The sequence below is a fragment of the Sinocyclocheilus grahami genome, unplaced genomic scaffold (assembly GCF_001515645.1).
Source record: "Sinocyclocheilus grahami isolate Dianchi unplaced genomic scaffold, SAMN03320097.WGS_v1.1 scaffold485.1, whole genome shotgun sequence".
In the NCBI taxonomy this organism is placed as follows: domain Eukaryota; kingdom Metazoa; phylum Chordata; class Actinopteri; order Cypriniformes; family Cyprinidae; genus Sinocyclocheilus; species Sinocyclocheilus grahami.
In genome coordinates, this window is record NW_015505664.1 from 217,992 (window position 1) to 238,930 (window position 20,939).

General features: G+C 35.1%; 1 protein-coding gene across 1 annotated transcript in view; it reads left to right on the plus strand.

Annotated features, from left to right (window-relative positions):
• LOC107553899 (TOX high mobility group box family member 2-like) overlaps positions 1-20,939 on the plus strand; it is a 114,236-nt gene that overhangs the window by 74,602 nt on the left and 18,695 nt on the right. Inside the window, exon 6 of the mRNA XM_016236249.1 lies at positions 15,527-15,760. Coding sequence (XP_016091735.1) covers positions 15,527-15,760 — 234 coding nt within the window. The remainder of the gene's footprint in view (positions 1-15,526; positions 15,761-20,939) is intronic.

Consider the following 20,939-nt stretch of genomic DNA (forward strand, 5'->3'; position numbering starts at 1 on the left):
GTTCTGTTCTGTTCTATTTTGGTTTTGTTTTCTGTTCTGTTGTTTTTGTGTTCTGTTCTGTGTTCTGTTTTGTGGTCTATTCTGTTATGTTTTTTTGTTTTGTGTTCGATTTTGTTTTTTTGCTTTGTTTTGTTTTTGGATTGGTTTGGTTTGGTTGTGTGTTCGGTTTTGTTTTTTGTTTTGTGTTTTGTGTCCAGTTATTTGTTCTGTTTTGTTTTGTTTTTTTATTTTGTTTTGTTTTGTTTTCTTATTGTGATTTTTGTTTAGTCTCTTCTGTTCTGTTCTGTTTGACATCTGTAACATTGACAGGACTGTTTGTTTGTCTGACCAATTTGAATACAGTGAAATAACATTTATGTACATTTGAAATCACTTATGTTTGCCAAAAACCCATCCATGTAGTGTGTTTATATACGCAAAATTCAAAGCAAACAGCACTGGTCCGTTTTGGTTAGTCCTGTTGTGGTGTTGTTTAGTAGACGTGTATTTGTTCTGTTCTGTTCTATTTTGGTTTTGTTTTCTGTTCTGTTGTTTTTGTGTTCTGTTCTGTGTTCTGTTTTGTGGTCTATTCTGTTATGTTTTTTTGTTTTGTGTTCGATTTTGTTTTTTTGCTTTGTTTTGTTTTTGGATTGGTTTGGTTTGGTTGTGTGTTCGGTTTTGTTTTTTGTTTTGTGTTTTGTGTCCAGTTATTTGTTCTGTTTTGTTTAGTTTTTTTATTTTGTTTTGTTTTGTTTTCTTATTGTGATTTTTGTTTAGTCTCTTCTGTTCTGTTCTGTTTGACATCTGCAACATTGACAGGACTGTTTGTTTGTCTGACCAATTTGAATACAGTGAAATAACATTTATGTACATTTGAAATCACTTATGTTTGCCAAAAACCCATCCATGTAGTGTGTTTATAAACGCAAAATTCAAAGCAAACAGCACTGGTCCGTTTTGGTTAGTCCTGTTGTGGTGTTGTTTAGTAGACGTGTATTTGCGGTTCTGTCCGAGGTTTTCCGAACAGAAGGTTTTGCTGATGAAATGAATCTCTGCCATCAGGGGGTCAGTGCATATATTCCGTCTTCAGAAGAGAAGAGAAGAAAAGCCATTAGGTTTCATCTTCCGTCTTGAGTAGATCGAGCTGGAGCGATCTTTTTTCATTAGAGCGGTGCAGAGCGAGAGAGACTGTCAGAGAAAAGAGATGGAGAGAGATGGGCTGGAGGGGCAGAAAGAGTGATAGAGCAACGACGAGGAGGACAGGAGGGGTAAAAAGAGGTTGAGTGAATGAACACAGCACTGGGATAAAAGGAAAACTGCTTTGAATGGAATGTCATCAGTACTAAGAGCTTTTTAAAGTATATCAAACAATTTAGATGGAGCACTGCTGTATGGATACAACTTCCATCACCATAACTGCGTTTGTGCTTCTGTTGAAGTATAAATATCTAGACCAGCAGTCTTTACTGGTAATGCAGGTTCATTTAAGACTTGATAAGCAAACAAAGTTGAAGATATGTGACATAACCAGAGTACTACTAGTTTCTGAACATTAAAGTAATCAAAACTTACTATATTTACTTTATTAATTCAGTTTCTGGTGTTATTGTGAATGATTCATTATGTTTTTCTAAAGCAGGCTATGGCATTGGACAATGTAAATTTTCTTTTAGAAATTTGTCAGAAATTTGGTTGTTAATGCAGTTTCGCTTAGATTTTTTGGTAACATTTTGTTTAAAGCCTGTATACATAATGCTTTATGTATAATTCATATTGCTAAAAGTAGTTTTAATGCATTAATTTTGCCTTGTAATGCACCTTATGATCTTATGAATCATTGTAAACACAGTTATAATACATTATAATACATTGTAACACCTTTAGAAAGTATAATGCATTAAAAAACAAATGACAAACAAATCTTCAAATAGTATAATGCATTTTTATGAACAGGTACTGTATAATGCATTACAATGTACATTTTGAATACTTTCATAATGCATTATACATTAAGGCTTTAAGTAAAGTGTTATATCAATACACAGAGCAGAACAGAACAGAACACAGAACTTTCAGTACAATAAAAGCAAAAAAGGATCACTAATTGCATCAAGTTATCCTTGCTGACTAGGATTGGTTCAATTTCAGGTTGTTGTTCTGTGGGGAAAGTCTAAACTGCTTTGTTTTTTAATGCTAGGATTCATAAATACATGTTGATAAATCAAATAAATGGTATTCTTGACAAATAAATTACCTTTTTTAGAAAGATGTTTGCAAAGCTATACGGAAAATATTTATTTTAAAGCATTTTTGCTGAGAAATTGCATGCCTATAAAGAATCGGCAAGTAACATATTGAAATAAACATTCCGTTTTGAAGTATAAAAACTGAAATAGTATTTTCTTGTAAAACATTTTCTTGTAATATAATTTTGTGCCCATCAGTCAACAGATGGACAGTTTGTCCAGAAGAAATGATCAGATATTTCTGTATGAACATGATCTCTCTTGATGTTCGCCGTCCATCATAGCATCTTGCAGCATTTGATATCTAATATCTGTGATGTGATAGCGTTTATGATATTAATTTAACCTGCCCACTTTACTGTACTGAACAAATATCTAATGAGGAAGAAACGGCTTCACAGCGAGCTCTATAAGCTAACCTGGATATCAAAGTTAAAAATGTATGCTCATCTGATGAATTGAGCAGTTTAGCAGATGTGGATTTTGAATGCAACATGCTTCATTAATGAAATGTCACATTTCAATGAAATTTCAAGGGCAATCAAGTGAGTAAAAAAATATCATGTCATTAGCAGAAGGATAATTTGCAGTAGCATAGATTTACAGCAACAAGCATTTGTCCTTGAGTACAAGTATTTTGTTGAGCGTTTTATTTATGTTGTATAATACAGAATAATGTAGTGTGTAGTTTAAAGTTTTAGTGCTTTTTGTTTACTCCATGAATGTAAACTGGAATGTGTTTATTCGTTAATGTTAAGCGTGCATGCAATATTGCATTTAGAAATGCATTGGAATGCATGAATTCATCAAAATGCATGCATGCTTTGGATTAGAAGAATCTGCCAAATGCATGAATGTAAATAAATGCAAACCAGCAGGAATTTCACTCAAGCTCTCAAAGTTTTTTCTGGAGGCCTGTGAATGTAGTAATGGTTTTCCAGCCTGTACTTAGACTGCTAGATTCATCACCGCCTGAATGAACCGGCCTGCGGTCGGGACTCGACCAGAAATAGCCCGAAGATGACGGCCTGCCCAAACTCTCAGGCTATTTGTGGCTGCCCGGCCTTCGAGCGGCTTTAATCAAATGTATTTTTGTTGAATTCCACCCAAGATTTGAAAATAAAATGCCCACCGAAATGGCATCTGTCGGCTTTGAGACAGAGACGGAGGAATGAATTTTTCCTCCCAAAAAAGCGGACGGAACGATGTGCGATTAATCAATATAAAGCAAAAGATATTAGCATCACGGCACAACTCGGGGTTTACATTTGTAGCGGAAATGCTTTATGGAACTATTAATATCTTTTATTTTCTTTCCCTGCATCGCAGTTCAAAGAGCGTAATAGAATGCATTTCCTGCAAGGAATATTACACCGATGATTGATGGATCCGGAGAAAACGGGGAAAACATTGGGCTGTTCAATAGGCCCTGCGAAATCTGAGAGAGAGAGAGAGAAAGAGAGAGCGAGAGAAGGAGAACAAAACCCCCCTGGTTTTTAAACAGCTTTCTTTTCACCTTTGCGATTATTTATTTTCAGATAGTCCTTCAGGGTAATGTACCATTTTCTTATTTCACACCGCTATTTCCCATAAATGAGGGGAAGGCGCGATAAATCAAGAGGGAAACATAGACTTGCGCAAAAGCTGCGAGAGCGCTAAAGATTTATGTAACACATTCATGTTTTCCACTTCTTCTTTTTAGTGCTGCACTGTGAAAGCCTGCCTAATAAAAGCCCCTATTAATATTTCCTGTTGCCTAGCAACCGCAGGCAGCAAGTAATAGCATTCCGTGGAAAAATAGATGACCGGGCCGATAAGGAAAAATTCAATTCTTTTATTATCTCTTGGGAGAAGGTGCCTTATTTCCTTCTGCGCAATATGATATGAGAGCAGGCTTGTATATTAAGAAATGTTTTAAAGAAATAGAAGTTATTTTCCAATTTCATTATAGCAAAAAATAGAGGAAGAAAAGGCAGGAAAAAAAAGACAAGGTGTGTGTGTGTGTGTGTGTGTGTGTGTTTCCAGATGAGAACTTATCTCTTCTCTCTAATAAAGTCCATTAGGCTTTGGATTGTGCTAATCAAGGCATCATTTACAGATTTAATTTAGTTCCTTTGCGTTTTCCAATCACGTTCCGCTGGAAATATGAGGCTTTAGGTTATGGTGCACACATTTATTTCACATTTATATGCATATACTTTCTCATTTTCACAACACACAGACACACATAGAGAGAGAGAGAGAGAGAGAGAGAGTTATATATTATTTATATTTGTAATTATGTATAATGTTATATGTTTCTCCCTCATTATGTATGCTATATATATATATATATATATATATATATAATTACATGTAATTATGTGTAATGTTATGTTTCTCTTTCTCTCTCTATGCTATATATATATATATATATAGTTTATAATTTTACTTTATATTATACATTCTTATTGTGTAAATTGCACTAGCATCTTTTACATCATATTTTGCCGAGCATTCAATCATATATAGTATAAGATCACATTTAAATCATACTATAAAATTATAAGTTGCATTTCTGGTGTATCATCTTTTACACCACATTTTGCAGAGCATTTAATAATATACTCTCAGAAAAAAAGGTACAAAAGCTGTCACTGGCACAGTATCCTTTCAAAAAGGTACACATTTGTACCTCATTTACCCCTAAAGCCTGCATTTTAGGTACATGTTTGTACCTAAAGTGGACATATTCATACCTAAACGGTACATTTCAGTAACTTTTGTAAATGTCCCGCCCGAGTGACAACTTTTGTACCTTTTTTTCTGAGAGTGTATATAAAGTCACATTTAAATAGGCAAAATGAATTGCCAAACTCCAAAAGATGTGACATATGAGTAATTCTGGGCGAGTTTTATGCGTTGTCAGTGTTATTGTTTGCTTCTTGTTTAGTCATTGTCGTCTCATTGTTTGCTGGGAAAAGAGCAGCACTATTGGGAAGGACATCAGTTGTTGCTTGGAAACAAAGTGATTTGATTTGAAGTCAGCATATCTATGGTATATCCATAATGTCCTTATCGAGAGGGAAACAGGAGGAGATGCACGGAGGTGTCTGTCTGATACAGCACAAACAACAGCGGCAGATAAAGGCCTGCTTTATGTATCTCATTTTGTCACGGGCTTCTATATCTTATCAAAGCATGAAATCACGCCGCATGTATCTGGACACACATCCGCTGACGGTGAGAAACTGCAGGAATATTGCTCAGACGATGCTCTTTCACAGATCCAGAGGCTTCATGGAGTTCTTCGTTCTGTAACTTTGTCTCAAATCGTTCTCCTAAAATAAGGAGAGATAAAAAGAGGTCAGATCATTTGTTCTGTTGAAGTCAAATCTGACATCTGTTGCTCTCAGTCGAGACTTTATTGACTTTTATACTATACTATTATAGTTTTTATTAATATTTTGAATTATTTTTTCTTTTAAGTTTTATTTTTAATACATTTTCAGTTTGTTTCCGTGATTTTGTTGTTCTGTGATTTTTTTTCTTTTTTTTTCTTTTATTGTTTTAAATAAAACTTTTATATATTATATTATATTTTTAGTATCAAAAGTCTTTTGAGGTTTTTGATGTAGTTTTTGATTAGAATTTCATTTTAATTTTAGTTAATAATTTTGTAATTTTGTTATGTTTTTTTCAAGTAATAAGTGTTTTTTGTTAACTAAAATAATAATGTAATAATTTCAGTTAACTATAATGATGATATTTTAACTATAATAAAATAAAAATAAATAAAAAGAGACAAACAGAGCAGTAGTTCTTAAATGAAATAAAACAAGTCTTTTTTTTCAAATTTTACTTTATTTCAGTTAATTTTATTTCAAGTAACAAACGTTTTTAATTTTTTTAAATTGTGTTTATTATTATTTTTTAAATGGTTTAATGGTAGTTTTAGTTAGCTATAATAATCCTGATTCTGAATGTTTTATTTGCTTGCTTCTCCTAAAATAATAAGTAAAAAGAGACTCAAACGAGTCAATATTTGTCATATACTATAAGCATAGATCAATACAATTAATCTGGATGTGGAGGTCAGATCACTTATGATTACAGGCAAATTTGAAACTCTAAAGAAAACACATAAAAGTCTCAATTTGCTTTCAGTTTAATCGCATTGCTGTCAGAAGCATTTGAGATATGAAAGAGCTGTAATGTGGCATAGTTAGGTTAGTTTGTCATCAGTCAGTTGTTCATGACTCTTTTACATGTGAAAGTCTCACCGGTGTCTCCAGCACAGATATATAAAGCATAAAGCACAGTGCAGATGGATTTGAGCTAGCATGGGTTTGGATTATGAAAAAAAGCCGCTCCGCTGTCACCAACACGTGCCGAGCATGTGTGAAGAGTTAACACACTTACTAATCATCCTTAAATGAATCTAATTGTTGCTGCGACACCCCGCTGCGGGTGTGTGTGTGTGTGTGTGTGTGTGTGTGTGTGTGTGTGTGACTGCAGGCTTCGTTTCTCATTAGATGTAGTAGAAATGTTCTGTCTTTCTGTCTGTTCCATGTGTTGATTCGGCCGTCTCTCTTCTTCCAAAGCCATTTCAGAGCTGTCATGTCAAACTCCGCTCGCCGAAACAAGGAGGGAAGGAGACGAGCCTGGGAAATATATACGCTCTCTTCACAAACCTAGTGAGCTCCTTGCTGTCTGCTGTCTAAGTAGGCAGCTGTCTGCTGAGGGGCCTTTGCACAGTGTTTTTAATTTGTTGTTTTAGGCCGCTGCATCAAGTCTTGTTGGTCGTGTTCAGAATGGAATGCTAGTTTACTGCACACTGCGATGTAAGCACTGCATACTACATACTATTTAAAAAAAATAATAACGGTAAGAATTATTTCTTGATAAACATTTCAAGCAGTGTGCTACAAAGTTGGCACATGACCTTCAGCTATCAAAAAAATGTATAAAAAAAATTGTAACAAAATATTGTTATTTTTTAATTACATTAAAGTCATTAAAATATTTGTACAAATATAATTTTGATGTTAAAATCGGTGTTGTTATCTATTTTAAAATGTAAATTTAATTTAAACATAATTACAAAAAAGTTTTAACAGTCTGATCAAATGATCAAAAAAGAGATTAATAATTTCTACTGATGTTAATTTATCAATCTATTATTATTTATATACTTTTATGGTATTTACTTTTATGATATTTATTAACTTAAATTTTTATTTTAGTGATTGTTATGTGCTTTTGTCATTTTATTTAGTCTTTTTTGTGTGTTTTAGAAATGTGTTATTTGTCATTTATTATTGTTATTATTATTCAATTTATTAATAAATATAAATATGTGAATATTTAAAATACAATATATACACATATACACTGCCGTTCGAACATTTGGGATCAGTAAGATTTTTTATGTTTTATGGAGTTTCTTCTGCTCCTCAAGGCTGCATTTAAAAAAACTGTAATTCTGTGAGATATTATTTCAATTTCTAATATTGGATTTCTGTTTTAATATAATTTAAAATATAATTTATTTCTGTGAGTGTGATATATATATATATATTATTAATAATAATGTTATTTTAATAATATTAATTATAAATTTAATTCATATTAATTATATTTATTACTGTTCATATCATTTTTTAGTATATTTTTTCACTTTTTATTTTATTTTAATTCATTTTTTATAAATTTTTATTTCATAAAATAAGTTCAACTTCAACTGATCTAATATTTAAATTTTAGTTAAGTTCATTTTATTTAGATTTGTAATCATTTAGTTTAATTTAACAATAACAACATGCATGTGATGCTGCTTTGGATTTTGACCAAAAGAAGATCACGGTTGTGCTATTTATCCTCTAGATATGATACATAATGCCTCAAAATAATGTCTAAGATCAGAATGCCGGACTTTCTTGTTCAGATCATGTTCATTGTAAAATAAACCCAATGCTGTATCGCAAAATATCATCTGTGTAACTGCGGTGAGACGGAGGCTGTGCTGTGTCCCGCTGAGATAAATGTTAGGACAAAACATCCTTAAAATAATGTTTATGGAACGTTCTTATAACATTATTGATATCTGATGCATTCTTGTAATGTTGAGAGGAAACATTCTTAGAAAAATGCTCTCCGAACGTCTTTATGATGTTATTTGTATGTTTTCAGAGCTGTGTTCAGTTACGTTCATCAGTGATCACAACACAACATTCTCATAATGTTTTCAGAATGATAGAATGAAATGTTTCTCTAACGTTCACATAACCGAGAAGAAACCTTCTCAAAACGTTTAAAAACATTCAGAAATAACGTTTTCATAACTTCATGGGAATGTTAATGCAAGACTTGTTTGTGATCTGAGAAAGAGTCGCGCAGCAGTCAGAGGAAGAGCAGAAGCACTACGTTTTGTTGTTGTATGGTCTGTTCTCGCAGATCTCTGGAGACAGATAGTACGGCGTGCCGACGCAGGTCCTGGCGAGCTCCATGGTGCTGCTCGACACAGACGACAGAAGAGCATCAGAACACACCCCACACACACACACACGTGCACACACACACACACACACACTCACACTCACACACACTCTCACACTCACACACACACACCCCACACACACACACACGTGCACACACACACACACTCACACACACACACACACTCTCACACACACACACGCGCACACACACACACGCGCGCACACACACACACAACCCATGTGAATATAACACGCAACAAAGCGTCTCTGCTAAAGCTTTTGTTTGTCAGCTTGTTGGTCTTGTTTGTTTTCCTCTCGTCTCGCTCACATTTTAAAGACGTTTGAGTGAAACCGTATTGTTGCGGAAGCTTATTAAACGCATGAAAGTGAACGAGCTGTTTTGGCCCACACTGATCTGTCGGCTTCAGATGAACACGTCTGCATGCGTGTCGTAACAAACATGTAGAAAGACTCTGCCTTCTCTCTCTCCGTCTCTCGCCGCTCGCCTCAGATTTACATCCCAGTTAATTGAATTGGAATATAATGCAATAAAACTGTCCCAGTCATGAAATAAAGGTCCAATCAAATTATTTCAACTGTTGCCTGCTGTCTCCTCCTCCCATGCATGTTACTAACATTAAGACCCCATGAAATCTAAATGGGATTTTTATGGTTTTTCTGCTGCGCTCCATTCAGAGATGTTTCTACCGCAGATCTTGACATCTGGAAGATTACAGAAAAAAACAACATGGCAGTGCAATCATCTCATCTGTCTGACTGTCAGCAGTCAAAACTAACACACTGCAGAGGAAAATAAGAATGTCTCTCTTTTCTAGAAAATGAACTAAAATTATATATATATTTATATATATATAATTAATAAGTTACAAAAATAAAATAAACACAATTATTAGTTGTATAGTAATAAAAATGAATATAAATGTATATTATTTTTAAAGTATTTTTTTATTTTTTTGCTCAAAAGTGACATTAAAGACATTTATAATGTCACAAAAGATTTCTATATCAAATAAATGCTGTTTTTTTAACTTTCTGTTCATCTGTGAATCATGAAAAATAAAATATATCACAGTTCAACATTGATAATAATCAGAAATGTTTCTGAAGATCACGTGACACTGAAGACTGGAGTAATGATGCTGAAAATTCAGCTGCGCATCACAGCAATCAATTACATTTTAACAGAGATTCACATAGATAACAGCTATTTTAAATTGTAATAATATTTCACAATTTAATGGATTTTACTGTATTTTTAATCAAATAAATACAGCCTTGGTGAGCAGTTAAATAATAATCCAATAAAACGATAGTGAATAGCAGCTCTGATGAGAAACATTTGAGGCTTTGTTCTGCAGATCTTGTTAAATCTGAGCTCAGTTTGAGACACTTGCTTGATGAATGACGCCGCGTGGAAAAGCGGCTGATCTGTGATCATCCGTGTGATGTGGTGCGCTGAGGTTTAGTTCAGCCCAGAGTTCAAAGAGCGGCGCTTTGTAAGCGTCGAGGAGATGAAACTCGCACGTCTTCGGGGACGACAGCTTGCGTTTGCTTACAGATTTAAGCAGCGCTTGATTTATAAATCGGCGCTCTTATTAGCTCAGGGAGCGTTGTTATAAATGACCCCCGCGGGCAGAGCCGGAGCGATGGAGGAAGACGGAGGTTTCATGTTCTGCCCTCGAGGAGAACAAGAGTCGCGGCGAGGGCAGAGCTCGATGAGATTCCCCCGTGTTTACGGCTGGAGCGCGAGAGATCAGTCTAATTAAAGCTGCCACGGCCGCGAGCCTGCCGGGATAATGTTCTATTATTATAGTCATTTGTTTCAATTAACCGCTCTGTGATTTTACAATAGCAACTGTGAACCTGCGTGGAGTGAGCCATCACTCCCAACAAGATGTCTCCAGTCAGAGCCACAGGCGAGAGAGAGCGCCTTCCCATCATGCCTAGAGCAGCGCTTGTGCTTCAGGACTCAACAGCAAAAAGCTCCCAACGTCACGCGGTCAAATGCATTCATGTCATTATGAATTGCACGGCTTGCATTATATTATTTAGTTTGACCTTTTGCTCATGGTTTTTGAGGATGAGGTCATGTCGCGCAACCTGTCCACGTTGACATCTGTCTAATTCGACAGGTACATTTGTGCGAGTTGCACCTGCACACATGACCTTTGACATCAACAGCTTGGAAAGTGTTTTCCCACCATTTAAAAAAAAAAAAACGTATCTTTTTTTTTTTTCAACTATGCATGGATTATATGTGACCCAAAAGCAGTGTTAAGTCGCTGGGGTATATTTGTAGAAATAGCCAACATACATTGTATGGGTCAAAATTTTTCAAGATTTTTCTTTTATGACAAAAATCATTAGGATATTAAGTAAAGATCATGTTCCATGAAGATATTTTGTAAATTTCCTACCGTAAATATATCAAAACTTAATGTTTGATTAGTAATATGCATTGCTAAGAACTTCATTTGAACAACTTTAAAGTTGATTTTCTCAATATTTAGATTTTTTTGCAGCCTCAGATTCCAGATTTTCAAATAGTATACATAAAATACATTTTCATTTATGTATTCAGCTTTCAGATGGTTGTGTGGTCCAGGGTCACATATGATTAGTTGCGTTTTATAATTTTTGCAAAATGCATTTTTCTCTCTATCTGACCAATCAGACCTGTGACCCATTTTAGGGTTTGTGACCCACCAACTGAGCACTGATGGCCTAGATTCTCTCTATATCACTGGCTGTGTACAGAATGCAATACTAGTGCACTATTTACTGTGCAGTGTGCCAGTATTATTTACATGCTGTTATTTTGTTGTTATTATTATTATTTATTAATCATATATTTTATTATTTATTAATATGTTAAATTAGCTTTTATATTTAAATGTTCATGTTCATATTTTCTTATGCATTGCAGTAAGTTTAAGTGATTTTGTCATTTTTATTATTTTGTTAAATTTCTGTTTAACTTATTTTTATTTTAGTTTTAGTAATTTTGTTATGTTTTTATCATTTTTATTATTTTAATGTTTCTGTTTAACTTATTTTTATTTCAGTTTTAGTTCTAGTAATTTTGTTATGTGCTGTTATCATTTTATTTTATTTTATAATGGTTATATATAACTTATTTGTATTTTAGTTTTAGTAAGTTTAGAACTTCAACTTTTATACTGTATTTTTATTTTTAAGTTTGAGTTTTTTTGTGTTTTTAAGCTTTTTTAAGTTGAGGTTTTTCATCTAATATTTGATTATTTATTTTTATTGCAGATTTATATGAATAATAAAAACAATTTTTAGTAATTTTAGTTTTAAATAACTGTAGTGCACAAGGTTTTTTGGAGGGGGGGGGTGGTAAATAATAAGTGAAACATTTTAAACAGTAGATTTTGACAAACATCATTATGCACGTTTTTTGGAAATAAATCACGCATTTTGCATTTTTGCATGTGCATTTCTAATCCAATTTAGTTCGATATAAACATAGCTGTCAAAAATCACAGCAGATATTACTTACGATTCATTTGTCTTCACTAGAAATGCAAGCTCAAGATGAGCACATTGCATTGTGGGAAACAGTATACAGTGTGCTCTGGTTGTATGCTATTCATTCTGTAGTTCAAGCGCATGCAGAAAATTCACATTCTGGTCCCACATGCTACATACTGCAGAAGTGGCTGTTCTGAAACGCAGCCGTACTTTTACAGAAACTAATGTAACTGAATTATGCTGTAGCCCGAACAATTGTCACATGAAGCTACATACAGTATATGATAATTTGGGTACAATCTTTCTTGTAGCAGCAATACATGTCACACGGGTTATACTGATAACGCATTATAATTCATGCAAAACACCCTACAACTTGTGTTTTCCACAGACCACAATCTCAATCACTGAAAGACACGTGACATGTCCAGAAAGAGACTGTACATTAGATGATCTACTGTATGGCGTATTTAATGAATGTGACCTCAGATTCATTGCAATCGTGTCTTTCCTCTGGTTTTGCAGTAAAGCATTCGTCCAGTCGCACACTGGAGGAGGAGGACGCTGAGAACCACACACAATAGTGTTGCGATATCGCACACGCTCGGTGTGAAGCTTATAATTGGATGGCGGTTGTACTCGATGAACAGCGAGTACAAAGAGCTCGAGACACAACAGAGGAACAGGAAATGAAGTTTCCTAACAGAGAGTCTCTGCTAAATGAACAGAGCAGTTTGTATGTGGAACGTGTCTTAAACGCTTTCCACAGCAAAAAAAAATCATTTTCTTAATCAGTATTTTGTCTCGTTTTCCAGTATAAACATTTCAGCGTCATTAAAACACAATGCATTTACTTGAGAAGTAAAATTATGTCCTTCTGCCAGAGAAATTTAACATTTTATGGTTAAAACAAGAGAAGAAACAAGCTTAACCCTGTCAAGCTTGACATATGAAATAACAGTCTAATTTTTAGAAATGTTATAACAGTTTATTGAACCTTTAGACAGAATATAAAAAAGTTTGCATCATTGTTTTGTGTCATATTTTATGCATCAGACTTTTATGGCTCATTCAGAGACTCAAACTGAGCACAAATATGCAATTTGGTGCAAATGCTGATATTTATATGATGATATTCTGATGCTTGTGATGTAAATCAATGAGATCTTTATAACAGTTCAGCAGATACTGACATGAAATTATATAAATATCAGTGGTCACTCTATATCTCCAATAATATGTCTTAGTAAGTTGAGATTGAAATGATCCAAACATATAATGCAGTGATGGAGAGCTGAAGAAATAAAGTCTCCTCAGAACACTTTACGGTAAGGTCCCGTTAGTTAATATTAGTTAGTGCATTAATGCAACTAACAATGAGCAAAATATTTGTTTCAGTATTTAGTGACACTACTGTAGATCATAAAAATGCATTTGTTAGCATTCGCCTGGCATTAAATAATATTAACAGGTGCAGCTTTTGATTTTGATCTGTTAGTAAATGTAAAAAATTGCCATTTCACTGTAAAAAAAAAAATTAGTTTTCAAAGTTGTAAATAAAACAGAGATTATTGGAGTACGCTTTACAAGAAAATATTATTTCAGTCTTCAAATGTTCATGTTTAATTAAATGTGTAACTTGCCATTTCTTTAGTAATTAATTCTGAAATTGGCCATTTTTGAGTGAAACTTGTTTCTACACCAATGTTTTTTTATACAGATTTAGAAGTATTTTTCATGCTTATTAATGTCTTTAACTAATTTGACCGAATGAAGCCTTATTGTAAAGTGTTACCAATAAACTGAACTAAAATCGCTTTATATTGATATATATATATTATTTTGATTATTTTATTAAAAATTGGTGTAGAAACATGTTTTTGTTCATAAATTGCCAGTAAATTTCACAAATAATTACAAAGCATTGTTGCACATGACTGAAAATGTATAAGATATTTTCTTATAAAACATACTCCAGTAATCTTAATTTTATTTACAACTTCTACAGTGCATAAACAAAACTCAAAAGACGTGTATGCAAGCTGCTTTTTGAAGAGCGGCGATGGAAATGAAGCATGGAGAAATATTAAAATACAAAAGTCACAGATGCTTACTTTGAGAATATTTCCTGATTTGAGAGAAACCATAGCAAATTAACTAATGTAGCAATGGCTGACTTCATCTTATGTATCTGGAGTAGAGTACTTGGCACGTCCCTATTGAAGAAAACACCATTAATGTGTGCATTTATTCACTGTATTCTGGTTTTTGCACATCCTTTTCTCAGCAAGAAACGGTCCAGTAATTCCAGTCAACAGTACTGAAATGATATTCAGAAGTTCAAACGGGACGACGGCGCTGCAATGATGGTTTGGAAACAAATAGCATAAATTATTCAACGAGCGAGCGAGCGAGAGAGAGAGCGAGAGAGAGAGAGAGAATAGACTGTGATTGATTGGTGGTTTTCGTGGAGTCGTACCTTTTTTTTTTGTGCCAACAAAGGTTCCAATCACAGAATTCGTCCGTAATATGAAAATTCACTCAATGAGCCCGTTGGCTTTGCCGGCCGTCTCTCTCTCTCTCTCTCTCTTTCTCTCTCTCTCTCTTGTCATTTGTGTGTTAGGCGCCCAGATTAAAGAACAGGGTGATGCTCTTGGCCGGCAGCGGTTGCTATGGAAATGGGGTTGCCGTCGCTATGATAGGCCATTCATGTTTGATTAATTGGTTTTTCAATGCTTCTTGGTTTGTGAAAGCCCTTAAAGAGCAACTCCACGGAAAATGGAAAATTAATGGATTCTCTCTCCCTCTCTCTCCAACATTAAAGCTACTTCGCTGCATTTGAAAACTGAACTAATGGTGTTGCTGAAATGTGATTTGAGGCTGGAGGTTGTGTTTGGGCTGCTTGTGGAGGGGCTGTTGAGTATTGGAGATCTGAAATGTCTAAATGAGGAAAGCCTTTGTTTCAGGTCTGCTTTTGTACTGACGCATAGTAGGATGTCCTGTAGATTCCAGGCTAATTCATCTGCATTAACAAAAAGCTGTGCGTTTGTGAACGTCATGCATTTTTCTTGCTCTTTCATTTTAAATTTAATCTATTAGCAAGTCTGGAGAGGTTAATTAGCGCTATTACAAGCTCTCACTAAGATCACATCCGTTACGGTAATGTTTACCGAGAGTCGCTCGGCCCAGACCTCTCCGACTTCATTAATCATCTTAAGAAGCTAGTGTCTTTGTAGATTGGCCTCAATTGGTTATTTCATTTCAAAATTCCTCCTAGTAAAGTCTGGTCTTCTTCTCTCACCCTAGATGCCGGTGTTTGCAGGGCAAGTGGGCGGTCATTACCCCCGCGCCCACCACAGCCCCATGCTAAACCCATCTGCCCGGATACTGCCCCACCCCATGAGCGCCCTGTCCCAGCTCAGCTCTCAGATTGGCCAAGGCTCCTTTACACACGGTTCCCCGTCATCGTCAGGAAGTCAGTCAGCCACGCCCTCCCCCTCAAGCTCCGCCCAGGAAGAGGAAGCAAAGTACCACTCAAAGGTACAAGAACGAGAACAACAAAGCGCTGGCGTTTTGCAGGGCGTGAAACTGCACGATATTTAACAGTAGAATGCAGCTCAATAGAGAGTGTTTTCTCCTTAGATTGACATCTTGATTACACTTTACAGAAGCATTTATTGATGCGTTTGGTATTATGAACTAACAACACTTTTACAGCATGTATTCATCGAAGTTGATTGATAAATATAATATTGTTCTTCATTGTTAATTAATGTTTGTTCATAACATATTAACCGATATCAATTTATGCAACTTGAAATGTTAAAAATATGTGGAAATTATCGTGAACCGTGATTAATACATGCTGTAAAAGTATTGTTCGTTCGTGTTAGCGATTGCAGTGTGTTGTAAGCATTAGTGACTTTTCATCATTGATGCATTAAATTGATCAAAAGTGACAGTAAAGACATTTATAATGTTACAAAAGATTTCTCTTTCAAATAAATGCTGTTCATCTGTGAATCCTGAAAAATAAAACGCATCATGGTTTCCACAAAAATATTGGGCGGCACAACTGTTTTCAACATTGATGATAATCAGAAATGTTTCTTGAGCAGCAGCATATTATACTGATTTCTGAAGATCATGTGACACTGAAGACTGGAGTAATGATGCTGAAAATACAGCTGCGCATCACAGAAATACATTACAGTTTAACATAGATTCGCATAGAAACGGCTATTTTAAGTTTTTAAAAATATTTTGCAATTTTACTGTTTTTACTGTATTTTGAATCAAATAAATGCAGCCTTGGTGAGCAGAATAGACACTGGTTAGTCACTAGGAATTTGGTTATTAAACACAAGCAAAGTTGAAATCACATTTGCTACAGGATCATATATCATCAGTGATCTCATGGCAGGTCTCTCTTGAAAGGTTTATATGGTATCGTTAAAAATCTGTTCCTCTATGGAAAATAATGAATGTGATTTTTACTTCCGGAATCCGTCGGCTGCGCTCTATAGAGGAGCATAAACAGCAGACTTTGAGAGCTTTGAGAATAATTCCCCCTCTTTATTTAAAAGCAAATGATTTTCCGTATGTCTCAATAGTGTTTACAAATCTCTGCATTTTAACTTCACATCTTGACGTCTTTTGTTCGCTGTGATTTGTTGGCAAAAACATTACTCTGTTTCTCTCTCTCTCTCGCTCTCCCTCTCTATCCCTCTTTTCATTTTCATTGTCCCAGAAAACCAATTACTCCTGCTTGTCCGTCATCCTCTCCTTTTATTGGAAGTGTCAGTTTGAATTTAATTTGAATGTTGCATGTAATGCACAAGGCAGCTCGAAATCCCTCATTATCGCGACGCTGCATGCTTAATTGGATTGGAGAACACAAAGAGCGAATTAACTTACATGATGTTTAAATCACATTGTTCTTCAGCGGGCTTATGGAAGAGTCCGACCTAATACAGCACAAAGTCCGGTGCAATTATACCTGGTCCGGGTAGATTTAAAAAGCCAGTCAAACTAGCGAAAGAAGTATTTCAGTCAGCCTGAAATCCTGGTGGATTTTAATAATAACGCCGTCTGGACAACAGAAACAATTAGCACATTTTATTCCCATCTGTATTTCTTTTACTGGAAATGCTTGCAAACACAATTCTGCTCATTGACACGTACAAATGCACGCTAATGTATTTAAACTCCGTGACACTGACACAAACACATCCATCCTACGTTTCATTTTCCTCTGGAATGTGCCGTGCGCTCATGGATGGCATATGTGTGTTTGTTTGCACTTAATTAAACTCAATGTATATAAATCTAAAGCATTAAATGGCTAGATTCCAGTCAGTTTCCAGAATGCATGTGCTGCTTTTTAGCTTGTGTCTGTGTGTGTTTGACATATGTTTTGTAGATTCATGCATGTGAACGTGTGCTTTTGCATGCATTAATTGAATCCTTTAGTTTGGAAATATGCAGCTGCGCACATATATGGACGTGTGTGCACTTGTGGAAAACATACATATAGTCATGCACATACTAGTGAATAAAACTCTTCATCTTGTTACTGTAATGCATGCAACCACAAAACAACACATGAAGAATGAACATTGCATTCTCAGTGCTGCCACAAGTGGCGCTGTAGCAGCATCGACAGGTAGTGCACTATACTACATACTCAACAATTCACTGTACAAAAGAGAGAGAAAAAAAATTGGACTGACAACATGTTTGGACTTGATTCAAATCAAAACCTCACTCTGTATTTTGTTGCACAAATCTCATGACAGATTTGAGAGACACGTACAGTATGCTCACATTAATATTTTTAGAATGGAATTAGTTTAATTCACACTGACAGCTTCATTTTTGGACATGCAAAAGTTTATTTTCTGTGTTGATGTATTTCCATTTAGAAATGCAGTGTTTTTCTGGCGAACATTTCATTGAAATCAAATTTGGACAGACCACTATAAGCATAACAATGTCTAATATTGGTCCATATATATATATATATATATATATATATATATATATATATATAAGTTATTTTTTTTTTTTATTTTTTTTATATATATATATATTTCTTACAGAGGTTAATGTGTTGCATGAAGGACGAGTGCCACCTCATTCTTAAATGTTTATATGTGCATACCCATCTCAATAATGGCTTCACTGTGATCAAGAAATAAACATGCAAACAAATGTCAAGAACCATACTGTGATATATGGGCTAAATTGCGACATACAACAACACTATAACGACAAGTCAATTATGGTGGGAAGGTGAGAGCAATGAATAAAGCAAAACACTTGTAACTAGTTTTAAGGAGTAATCTAACTACTGAAAGAAAAATTTAAAAAATAAAGAACTGATTTAATAGTCTTAGTTTGAAGTGCAAACCTAAGCAATTACATAGTTGTCAGTTGCTATCTTCATGGGAATCATAATGTTTTTTAGTCTAGATGGGTGAACTTGCTGACTGTAAGTCAAAGTACATGATCATAAGCACAACAGTTAAGTGTGAGTAATTAGGAGGCAAAAATATCTTCCTGTCAGCCTGTTCCTGTCTCGCCACCTCTGGCTGCGGCGGCTCCCTTCAAACTGCACTTCCTTTGAGTTGTCTGATGCTGTTGAACGGTGCGGCGCCGCTGACTGCGTTTGATAATCTGTCATCCACACGCCATGCTCAGTGTCATCAACATGCCGCAAACGCCGCTTCAAAAATTAAACACTGACATTTTAACTTGAAAAACTGCCGTTACGTGACACACCGACAAAAACGAAGCCAATCCTGAGAAATGTTTGCTTAACTGGAAAAGCAGTGGAAGGTTTGTGAAGGGAGCGTTTTTCCTCGCCACCTCCCAACACGTATCAGCCGGCATAAGATTTATGGCTCTTCTAATTAAATTTTGCTAAGCTGGCAGACACTTGAGCGAACTGTGATGTTACTCCTGGATTCTGATTAACAGGGGCTGAATTCATTATTGTCCTGTAGTGCCCGTCTGGGTCCTTAACAGCCCCTGCTAATTAAAAAGAATAATGCAGCCAATATTATACTGCACGCAATCAACGTTTATGCTTACTTGTAAAAACACAAATACACAGTAGACTATAGGTGTGCGTTGTAGTGACTTACACAAAAGCAGGAATGTCTTTAAAGCTTCAAAAAATAATTTATATACTTGCATTTCAGTAATAAGACATTAATACAGTGCTGTGAAAAGGTTTTTGCCCCCTTCCATTTTTTAGTTTTTTTTTGCATATCTGTCACACTTAAAAGTGTCAGATCATCAAACGAATTGTAATATTACACAAAGATAATGCAAGTAAACACAAAATTCAGTTTTTAAATTATTATTTTATTTATTAAGGGGAAAAAACTGTCCAAACCTACCTGGCCCTACGTGAAAAAAATGAATTGCCCCCTCCTGTTAAATCATGGAAGAACTGTGATTAAGCACATTATTTTAGAAAGCTGAGTTAAATTTCACTAGCCACACCTAGGCCTGATTACTGCCACAACTGTTGAATCAAGAAATCACTTAAATAAAACCTCTCTAACAAAGTGAAGCATGCTCAAAGGACAACACATCATGACGCGATCTAAAGAAATTCAAGAACAGATGAGAAACAAAATAGTTGACATGTATCAGTCTGTATAGGGTTATAAAGCCACTTCTAAAGCTTTGGGACTCCAGTGAACCAGTGTTCAGAGCCATTATCCACAAATGGAGAAAACTTGGAACAGTGGTGAACCTTCCCAGGAGTGGCCGGCCTCCCAAAATTACTCCAAGAGTGCAACAACGACTCATCCAGGAGGTCATACAATAACCCAGAACAACATCTAAAGAACTGCAGGCCTCACTTGCCTCAATTAAGGTCAGTGTTCATGATTCAGCAATAAGAAAGAGACTGGGCCAAACCCCTTTAAAAACCCCTGACCCCTTTAAAACAGAAGTAAGGTCAACAAACAGAAATATCAAACCATTGTTTTGGCAAACAGAAATCATAATTAATAATTTGAATAAATGTTAAGCATGTGACAACTTGCCTCGACTTGACATTTATGAACAATGCTTCTGTCGTGAAAACACCAGTTTCAACCTTTCAGTTCAAATTGACCGTTGTTATATAGTGACTCTTGAATGTCAGAATGTGTGTCAGTGTGATTTTATTGTGTTCACGTGTAACCAAACAGCAATTCTAAAAATATGATGAAAGTGGAAATGTGTCTTGGTGGATAGAATTCACAAATCCAACATGCAGAACATCTAGGGAAACACACATTTGTGTAATTGGACTTTAGAAACCTTAGTTCCTGTGAAAAATAGAGATTGTGACAACTAGCCCCATGCTCTCCTATAATTAACATGGTAAACACATTTTGTTGTCATGACAATGTTGCACACAACATTTCTTTACCTATTGCACAGTGAAATTGAATAAAATCGTGACTTTGGTTTATGATTCTGCCAAATGCAGTATTCCCAGACAATGGACATTCAGCACACTTCATATCTTCTCATATTGAAGATGTTGAAAATAGATACAAAAGTCTGGACGATCTTTATTTGACCCCATAATTCTACTTTAATAAAAATTGTTTACATTTACACCATTTATTACCTCATACTGAATATAATCTAAGGCCAAGCAATGATTGATATGTTAAAAGTGAGCTTTGCATGTCTTCCTGAAATAAATGTT